The 10,847-nt window shown below is 43.3% G+C and overlaps 1 protein-coding gene across 1 annotated transcript in view; it reads right to left on the reverse strand.

Annotated features, from left to right (window-relative positions):
- Positions 1 to 5,974: 5,974 nt before the first annotated feature.
- Positions 5,975 to 10,847, reverse strand: part of TWSG1 (twisted gastrulation BMP signaling modulator 1) — a 20,583-nt gene continuing 15,710 nt past the window's right edge. Inside the window, exon 4 of the mRNA XM_009073216.1 lies at positions 5,975 to 6,446. Coding sequence (XP_009071464.1) covers positions 6,265 to 6,446 — 182 coding nt within the window. The 3' untranslated portion in view covers positions 5,975 to 6,264. The remainder of the gene's footprint in view (positions 6,447 to 10,847) is intronic.

Below are 10,847 nucleotides of genomic sequence, written 5' to 3' on the forward strand. Positions count from 1 at the left end.
GAGTGCGGGGGAATGAAAAACATGGAGAAGCGCTCGGGGTGCGCCCCTGTGCCAAGGAACACATCGCCGTCCCGGCTCGCATCCTGTTTACCGCGATGCTGAAAGGAATTCTGTGGTTGTTTTTCCTGTGCCTCACAACGCGAGTTTGTGTCATGGTTAAGCACCTGCGCGATTTGAATCCCTTTCAGGACTCGTCGTCAAGAGGGGAATTGGTTCCGCTCGGAAGCAGGGCGATTCATTCCCACAGCCTCCGGCGCGAGCCGCGGCCCGCTGGACACGTTAATACCGTGGCAGTGTGCCACCTGCTTCATTTATTCACCCGGGACTCAATGCTGCTTAGTCCCTGTCAAATGAGCTCTTTGTGCAGCCTCCCGCGGTAATGCGAAAGGTCTCCCACAGGAATTCGTGCTATTCAGCAGAAGATACAAAAGGGAGGGTTGTAAACACTCCGATTAGTGTTGGAGCACGGGGATATCGTCCCCACCGTGCGTTGCATAACCACGCAACTTCCAGCCCAGCTCCTCGGCTCCAGCAGGCACAGCTGAACAGCGAGGGCTCGCTGGGCTATTTAACTTAACATCGAAGCCGATTGGGGTTTGTTGTTTTTGTTGCACAAAGGCCATGTTACTCCTGGCAAAAGAAGAGGAAAGGGTTAGTTCTGTGACTTCCCGTGGTAATCCGAGATGATTGCCTGCGAGCATCTCCACTTGAAGGGACAGTCAGCCAGAGGCTCTTAGCTCTGAAGAATGAGTATTATCAGAGCCTGATGCCAACAAAAGTTCATGCACAATGGGCCCATCAGCTAATGAGCCCGGAATGAATCTTCTCCCGGTTTTTGAGGACAAACAAGTGATTGTATGCAGAGCTGATGACACCAATTTGCTGCTGTGCAATGGATGATTTCTGACTTACGAAACTTACTGTGGTCTGAGGCTTCCTTACGCAGAGCCAGGCACTTCCTTACACCCTGCACATGCCCCACATTCACCCAGTAAACTCATACTGCTTTTAGGACAGAGTGAAGCAAGGATTCTGAGGTGGCAAGCTCTCTGACATTCACTGACGTCCCTGATCCTCATGCATGTAATAAAATAATAATGGAGAGGAGCTTTAGAAAGCATTTGGTCAGGGAAAAAATAAAAGAGAAAAGTCATAGCTGTGTTAATGAGTAATTCCTTCCTTCTCCTAGCACTTCAAGAAAGCCATCTCTGGGGTTGAGTTTGTCTTGGAAAGATGGGAGTCTATGTGAGCTCTACCACGGAGCGGGAGAAGAGAAACAAAAAGGGGGTGTGATGCTGAACTCTGTCTGAACAACTCCCATGAGCACTTCTATTCATTCACAGAATGGTTTGGCTTGGAAGGGACCTTAAAGACCATCTAGTTCCAACCCACCTGCCATGGGCAGGGACACCTTCCAATAGACCTGGTTGGTCAGAGCCAATTAATTCCAAGTTCTTTACAGTAGGAAGAAAATTTATAAGTACTTAACCAATGAAGATGGTATAAAAAAACCTGGGTCTTGGCCATCCTTACATCCTGCATAGATTTGTCTGAAAGGGATTTGCTCTGTTTCTTCTGCAACATTTTGTATCTAAGTATATTCCCCTATGTAAGCAGCATAGATTTTGATAATGCACTGGTGATTTGGCAAAAGACATTGTGCCAAGAGAATGTGGCAAATTTTGGTACAGGTGTTTCCTTTGCAAAGCCCAACAGACATTATGATCAGCAAAATGTTAGGCTCTGTGATGAACACTCCTTGAGCACAAAGGAGTGCAGTGGCACAATGGCAGGTGGGGAACTCCAATATGGTACCCAGAGAAATTAGCTTCTCCCAAGACTGTCTCATGACATCACAAGAAGCATGGCCAGCAGGTCAAGGGAGGTGATTCTACCCCTCTACTCTGCTCTAGTGAGACCCCACCTGGAGTATTGCATCCAGCTCTGGGGTCCTCAACACAAGAAAGACATGGACTTCTTGGAGCAAGTCCAGAGGAGGCTGGCTACAAAGATGATTAGAGGGATGGAGCACCTCTTCTATGAAGAAAGGCTGAGAGAATTGGGTTTGTTCAGCCTGGAAAAGAGAAGGCTTTAGAGTTGCCTAATCATGACCTTCCAGTACCTGAAGAGAGCTTTCAAGAAAGACAGAGGGGGACGTCTTACAAGATCATGTAGTGACAGGACAAGGGGAAATGTATTCAAACTGACAAAGAGTGGGTTTAGAGCAGATATAAGGAAGAAATTATTTACTGTAAGGGTGGTGAGGCACTGGAACAGGTTGCCCAGAGAAGCTCTGGATGCCCCATCCCTGGAAGTGTTCAATGCCAGGCTGGATGGAGCTCTAATGGAAGGTCTAATGGAAGGTGTTTAAGGTCCTTTCCAACCCAAACCATTCTGTGATTCTATGATAGCCATCACTGTGAATTGTGGAGGTTACTGCCTACAGGAGTATAGGAGACTCCTGGGACAGTGTTCAATGCTGGATGGAGCTCTAATGGAAGGTCTAATGGAAGGTGTTTAAGGTCCTTTCCAACCCAAACCATTCTGTGATTCTATGATAGCCATCACTGTGAATTGTGGAGGTTACTGCCTACAGGAGTATAGGAGACTCCTGGGACACAGGAGAAGACCATTTTGTGATGGCACAAGACCAAAGTCAAGGAAAGGGAGGTTTGTTTGGGGAGTAACAAAGATGTGGAAGGTCTAATGGAAGGTGTTTAAGGTCCTTTCCAACCCAAACCATTCTGTGATTCTATGATAGCCATCACTGTGAATTGTGGAGGTTACTGCCTACAGGAGTATAGGAGACTCCTGGGACACAGGAGAAGACCATTTTGTGATGGCACAAGACCAAAGTCAAGGAAAGGGAGGTTTGTTTGGGGAGTAACAAAGATGGAGTAAAAGAGGGATAAGATAAATGAGGCTTTTCAGCTGCAAATAGGTTGTTGGTCAGTAACACTTGTTTGGCTGTGCCCTGCAGGTACCTAATCATCACACTGTCCTGTCTTCTCATTAAACTCCTCCTGGATGATGGATCTTCATGCTCTGCCCATGAAGGTGTGAGTGGCAGCCATTGGAGAGGGCACCATGAGTCACAAGGGGCCTGTACTCCTCAGGTACCTGTGGCTGGAGAGACTAGAGCATGTCCGTGTTGTGTGGGTCTGTGTGTCAGTGTGCAGTCACCAGCAGGATGAGGGGCTTGGGATCCAGGTATCAGAGTAGTCATGGTTTTGGGAGGGATACTGGCTTATTAAAGATACAAGCAAGTGTTCTTATATTTATTTTTTTTAAGCACTAGGTGTGAAATCCATTAAATGTACTAAAAGCAAGCCAGAAAAAAAAACCAAAACAAAAACTCCAAGATACCAAAGCCCAAAGCAACTAGACAAAAACTTTCTTTACTTTTAGAAAAAGAATAACAAAAGGCCTTAAACTCCTTTTCAGTCAGAACCCAAACAAACTAGGGACTTGCATAATTCCTTATTATATGAATTCCCCTTTTTGCTTCCTTTAATGCTTAGTGATTTACAATTCTGTCCCAAAGGACAGTGATAAAAGTAGCTGATGCTTTACATGGACAACATTCCTAGCTAAAACCAAAGTTTTTAAGACATGTTCTTAAGTATTCTGAAGCACTTGTGTAGGTGATGGCTTGGTGGTATCCATGTGCAGGTGAAAGAAGAGACCCCAAAATAAATTATGGGTTTTTTTTCGTGCAAAATGAATAAGACTAAATAAACAGCTTTCCAAAATGGTTAGATTTATCACAAAGAACATCCTGAGTATGAACAAAATTCTATTTTATTTTTTTATGTACACAAAAAAAGCCCTGAACCTAAAATGTTAGTTTTGGAAGAAAGCTGCTGTATTATTCTGTCCATTTAGATCAGCAACTTTTGTAATATGCTTCCTGATAACATTTCCCTGAGAAAACCTTGAGAAAGAAGACACAAGAACCAGTAATGTATTTTTATTAAAATATCTTTTAAGACAGTCATCATCATAAAATACACTGAGTGTTGCTGTATGGCATTTGTGTGCACACCCTGCTCACAGCAAACTCTGGACAGCATCAGCAATAGCAAAATGAGGCAAGCCCCAGAAAGTGTGCGTCCTCATTCCCTTCTCTCAGGCCATTCCACAGACAACATTTTTGTGCTGTTCCCCACAGTGTTTCCTGGACACCTGTTAGGCCAATCCCCATGTCCCTCTCACTCCCCACCCACCCACTTCTCTTGGTTTGACCCCCACAGTGAAATTCTGATGCTGTAAATGGAGACACTGTCACAGATCAGTGGGGCAGCAGGTGCCTGAGCAGAAACATCAGCCCTGTTTCTCTCCCAGGAAGATTCTGAGTTGCCATAATATTTCCAATACTTTAAGGCTGCACAACTCCAAAGCTTCCTAATGACCTGTAGCAATGCTAACTGACTATGTGTCTCCTCTCCTGGTCAGGAGATGCACCACCCTCCAAGCTACACAATCATTGCTACTCTAGCATGTTCTTTCTCTCCATTCATTTTAAGAAACTATAGCAGAAGAAAAGATAACATGAATTGTCAAACACAGGAAGAACAACTCCTCCATGATAAGCTAATTTTTTATCACTTAATTGCAAGGCTAAAGTGTGAAGACATTCCATTATCTGCGAGTTCAAAACAATAAACATTCATCTTTCAAGTACTTCTTCGCAGCTGAAAAAAGACACTGAACGTTATTTCACAAGAGTAGGGTTTTTTTATTATAATCATTATTATTTCAACTTATTGAAAAAACTGTATCATGAGGAAAAAAAATGAAAAAAACACATTCAGGCAAACTTTTCAACAAAACAAATGCAAAATGACTGCTTTCATTTGTACATGGTACAGATAGACAGGTGTGACTAGAAAACAGTTTAATCCCTCTAGACTGAGGTTAGTGAGAGAAAAATGAATAGTCAAATTCTTTTCTTGTGTGTCCATATGCATTATAAAAATAATTCAATGAGTTAACATATTATCATTATAAATACCAAAAGCTGATCATTCACTACTTATACACTTTACTCTTGTACTTAGTACCATAATCAGTATGACCATTAGCTGGGTCATAGCAACTGCTATGTAACTGCCAACATATAAAAACTCTTACTTAGAAAAATGGACAATGTTCTACACTCAGAACATTCTAACCTTGCTGTTCAGACACCTATTTCCTTTTTCACTGACAACACTTCAAGGGGGGGGATTTAATAATAATAAAAGTTTTGGAATAAATATTCACAGCCAGCTACTAAATGGGAACATACTTGCTGCCTGCTGCATAGCTGGGAGCTCTGTACAACTTGCTTGTTTGTATCATTTCATTATACTTTATTCCTTTAGTCATTGAATCTATAATAGCCTTTCATGTTTCCTTTGCTGGACTGAACATTCAGGGAGTAAGCAACCCTGGAGAACAGCGCAAAGGGCAGGAGATGCAACTGCACTTAACAGCTTTATTTTGGGATCTAAGAGAATGAAAAGATCACCTTTTGTAACACATAAATTATGCAACATAGGCCCCACAATGTACTTACAAGAGCAGGGCCAAGTGAGACTTGGAAGAAAAGTGTCCCATACATAGTGTTTTGCTGGGCAGCCCTTCTAAGAAGTGAGGATTTTATCCACGACAGCCCATGGGTTGAACTTGAAGGGAAACCATGAATTTACCTTTTCCCCCAAATACCACTTTCACAATAGAAAGCTAAACTCAAAAACTGGAAGGTAATAAAGTTAAAAAACCCAACAAACCCAGAAACCAACCCCCCAAAAAACCTTGCCTCTAAAGAACAACCACCCCCACTCAAACCTAGCAGCCATTTATTTATTTGTTGAACTTAGATAATGGAACTCTCATTACCATATTCTTAAGGTTTCCCTACTCTACACTACAAGATAGAGCACTATATTCTGAAAACCAGTATAGTCAACGTTTTCCTTTGATCTGAATGCAATCAGAACAACAACAATGAGCATGACTGTACCATTCGAGCAGAAATAAAGAAAAATAAGCTTAAAACATAATGTTTAAACATCTACTAGTTAGCCTTGCTTACATGAATAAAAAAAACCAAACCCCCAAAGTTTTCAGATTTTATACATCTCTTTTTTTTTTCCCAACCAGGTACATTTCATTGCAACCAGCAGGCACTCCACCACGACACAGTATCTGCAATCCCCCTCTCTGTAACTGAGAGAGATTACTTTGGCCTCAGTATTGCTGTGTGACAGATTTCCTGCTTCAAAACATGCAGTTCATACACTTTACAGTTTTGCTGCCATAGTCGATGCATTCTGGCCCGATACACTCGCAGCAGGCGTTGTGAAACCATCGGTATTTGGAAGCTCCCATGGACTCACAAGAGATCTTGCACTGATGTATTGACATGCAGTCATCAAAATACACCACAGTACACATGTGCTCTAAACCAAGAGGGGGGAAAATGTGGTTTAAAAGGTCTTAAAATATTTTTCAAGGTTAGTTACAAATTAATTAAATGTGCAGCTTTAGAAGTAGGATTGCAAATCGACAGCAGTATGAGGCATAAGGGGAAAAAAAGGTGACAGTAAAAGCAAGAGAGGAGAGACAGAGTCGAGGTGCAATCTATCAGCTTCAAGTTTTCAGCATCTATAGCTCAACCTGTTGTCTGATCTCCTTCTGGACTGATTTATTTCCATAGTCATGGGCAAGACTGTTTTTGGGTTCTGTTCCCCAGTTATGAGAGATGCCTTCTAAAGCGTAAGGATGGGCCATGCCAAAATGACAAGCAGGTGTGTGTCCTCTGAAGGCAATATGCAAACACAAAAAACTTCAGGTTATTGAAAACCCATCAAAACTCACTTATTTAGGTGTAAATGGTTCCTCTCCCCCTCCCCAAACTCCACAATATTCTTAATCCAGATCAAGTCACAGAGCACACTATTTTCTTCTTTTATTTTTTAACCAGTTTTACTACAAAGATTAAGAAACCCTTTCTGCGTAAGTGTTGACTTCATGCTTTTAACATCCCTGCAATTACTTGAAGTGCCATGAAGTTTGATGTTGCAACCTCAAGCTGGAGCTGAGGCATTCACCCCAACTACAAAACAAAAACATCCCCCCCTCAGTCTACTTCCAGTTCTCCAAGCTGACAGATTCCACCATCTTTCTTCTGTGCTTACCAGGTGATTACACCATAGAACTTTGTTCATCCTCCAAGGAAATGTGATTACATAACATTTACCCCCAGCATAACTTGGCACATTTTGGGAAAAGCACAACTGGCAGCTGTCTGCAAACATGAATGTCTCACTTGCACACATCACACTGACCTGGCAGTAAGAGATGTTGAAGGGCTTTCTAGCCTCTTGCTACTTAGAGTGCATCCAGGAGAAACATACTGATCTGTACTCCAGCATGGGATAGAAAAATGTAATCCACATAGAAATGGTTAATCAAGATAGTGGGTTTGCTGGTTTATTTTTTTTAATGATTATGGGGATATGGAGAAGGATGAGTAACTAAAGGACTCTCAGAGCGGTGTGGTTGTTAATCACAGCATTCGTTCAGTCTCCTATCTCAGAGCAAGCCTTGGGAGGCTGAAGTGCACCAGAATCTCCCTTAAAAATATTGCTGCCCCATAGATTAGCAGCCTCAACAGTGAACATAACTCATGGCAACCTCTTAAGGTGAAGCCCAAACATGAGTTGAGGCCTCTATCACCTTACAAGTCATCAGATCTACACAGTCAGTTTGCCCAGTACTAGCAATCTCTGTGGTGCCCATGCTTTCTGGGCACATGACAAGGGACAACACGACATACAGGAGAGCAGCACAATGTACCCAGCAGCATCCTCCTCCCTGACATCTGAAAACCCTGCCTGCCCTTTTAAGAATTATCACTTGTTAAAACATGTGTGAGGGAACCCTGACCACAGTCAAACTATTTTGCTATGACCAAAACAGCTGCAAGAGGGTCAGAGGATGTGCTGTCAGCCCACTGAAAGCAACAGAGTGTTCACTGCTCTGGTCAGGCTCTGAACTGATGTACACATCTTGCAGACACCATATACAGTGCAATGGGCAATAGGAGTCCTGGGGAGGAAATGTAGACCCATAGCTGACACAGTTTTCTGCTCCCAGAAAAGCTGTGCTGCATGTAAAGCTGCAGTTGTCCAAGAAATCTTATAGTACCTGAAGTACTGCTGGGAATGTCAACAAAGAACACTGTGGCTGTATAAGTCCTGCCCCATTCTTGGCACTTCTATTTGTATAGCCCCTATAATAAAGCCTGAGGCACAGTGACCAGGGGAAGAGAGTTCTCAGAGAACACAACCTCTGCCTAAAACCAACCAACAAAGAAGTAAACTTTATTCACAAAGGGGAGTAGGAAGGAGCAAAACAGAAGCATATGCTATTGTACCATGTGCCAAGAGTGACCAACCAGATATATATCCAAAGTGCTCAGCCAAAGCTGAAAAGTAGTAGCGAGATACAGCCACCACAGCCTCAAAAGGCAAGAAGGCACCCAGGGGCCAGACAGCAGCTTCATCTTTTATGGGGAGCACAAAAGAGCTTGGCAATGTTTCATCACCAGAGACAGAAAGCTCAGATTACCAGGGTCCCAAGAAGGAGCACACACCATCCATTCCCAAGAGGCCCAGACATTCTGAGATATCTGTCCCCTCACTGCTCACAGGATGTTTTCAGTGGAAGGGTAGGGATTAGAAAGTAGAGGCAAGTCTCCAGGTAGCATTCCTCATGTCCCATCAGTCATCCACTTCAGTGCTGGGGTGGAAGCACAGGAACATTGCAGAAGCCTCTGTAGGACATTACTCTCTATAGGCTCTTGCTTAAACTCAATTCAATCTTTTGACACCTTTTCAGTAGTTTTCTACTGAAGTTTTACTACATTAAGTTTGACTTTAAATTCCTTATGTAGGGTCAGTCTTAGAAGGTGTCAGCTGGAGGCACAGAGCCTCTGCTTTGAAATAGGCAATCCCAGCTAATCCAGAAAGATTTCTTCCTGCACAATCAGCTTTTGAGATGCCACCTCCACCTGACTGACCCAGTCTCTGGATCAGCTTAAGAAGGCAAAATGACTCATGGCTATATCTAGAGAGCAGTGAAACGATTCTTTAAAGGGGTTACCAGAAGTGCTCACTGCTATCGTGTTGAACACTGCACTCCAACTTGCAACACACAAAGGAAAGCCTGCGGTAGGTCAGGACAGCTTGTCAGGAAAGTTGTGCACACTCTGAGGTGGGCTAGCTGCTCCCAGCACTTACAGGCTGTCTTCAGACCAGAAAATGTCCAGTCACCTCTGCATAAGGAGGCATCTGTGTTCACCTTCATGTTAACCTCATCTGTGACAACCACATCAGCGTTAGTACCACTTCAGAAGTCCTGGTGAAGCATCAGCTGACATCTGCTGAAACTTGAAATAAACTTCCTGTGGGAGAGGATCGTGTGATCTCCAGGATGTAAAGATCAATGGCACTGAACTGAGAGACTGAAGACATCTCTCAGGGGAAAGGAAACTAGAGGACCAGCAGCACCTGGCCCATAACCCTGGCAAAACTAGATGACATCAGTCAGGTTCTGTGAGACTGCAGAGACTGGTCTCCTTAACCACTCTCCCAGGACCAAAATGGAAATCAAAACCAGAACTCAACCTTATTGCAGTGGCAACCAGGGACATTAATCTTGACTGACTGGAGGGTGGAGAAGAAAGTTTATTTCCACCTGCACACAAGCTAAGAGGATTAGGTCTTAGGGGACTGGTACAAAAATGCTGTGAAGGGGAGAGAGCAGACTGCACATGGCAGGCCAGAGCCAGCAATAGATGTGGCTGGTTCTCAGCAGCTCTTGTAAGCAGCTGGAGGACATGTGCAATGTATATGCTACTGAGTGGCTTCTGAAGTCTCACTCACTGAGAAACATGCCAGGTCTGAACAGGTCAGATTGGCCACGGTGCATATTGTCACAGGATGCTCCTGGTCTCCTCCTCAGCAGTGTCTCTGTGCCTGTGTAGGGGCTGAATTACTGAAAGCAGGAGAGTTCCTCACCTCCAGCACTAAATCCCTCTTTACAGGCTGCAGAAACAGAGTCATACAGGAGAAAAAAAGACATACCTACAGGCTCAGTATTTAAGCTGTTTCACAAGCCTAATTAAATAGTCATCACTTGGCTTCTTCAGTGTAGATGAAAAAGAATGTTACTTAGTGCAGTAACAGCTTTCTCATTTGCATTTTGCCAATTTTCACACAGTAAGGAACACAAGACTACAGCTGCAGAGAAGGAGAAGGATGCAGCAGCACATCTTTTTTTCTAAAACATGAGTTTCTCACCTTTCACCCCCAATGCATACTCAGTGAAAGTTGAGTAGGAGAAACAACAATGAAGTCTGAATTAAAAATAATCAGAAGAAATGGGCTCACGTTTCTCTCAGGCTATGCTATAAAACTGTCTGTGCTGAAGTGAGATCTGTGTTAGTGTACTATGGAGGAATTTAGCAACTTGGAGAAGATAAAACAATTCAGTTCTTGTAACTTAAGGTAAAATGCCTGTCTACAGCTTGACAAAGCTTTCCCAGTTAACGACAACTCACTGTATTGTGACCTTTGAAGGTAAATGTGCTGTGGAAGTTCAGCTGTCTGGTGGTCAGTTTATTGGTAGCTCTAAAAATTCTTCAAAAAGGTGACTATCCATCCAGCAGTCACACCTTTATCACAGAACCACAGAATGGCTTGCATTGGAAGGGACCTTAAAGAACATCTAGTCCCACCCCCCTGCTATGGGTAGGGACATCACCCACTAAAAGAAAAATTAGTCAAGTGCAGTAA

This window comes from Acanthisitta chloris, unplaced genomic scaffold (genome assembly GCF_000695815.1).
Source record: "Acanthisitta chloris isolate BGI_N310 unplaced genomic scaffold, ASM69581v1 scaffold25374, whole genome shotgun sequence".
Classification (NCBI taxonomy): Eukaryota; Metazoa; Chordata; class Aves; order Passeriformes; family Acanthisittidae; genus Acanthisitta; species Acanthisitta chloris.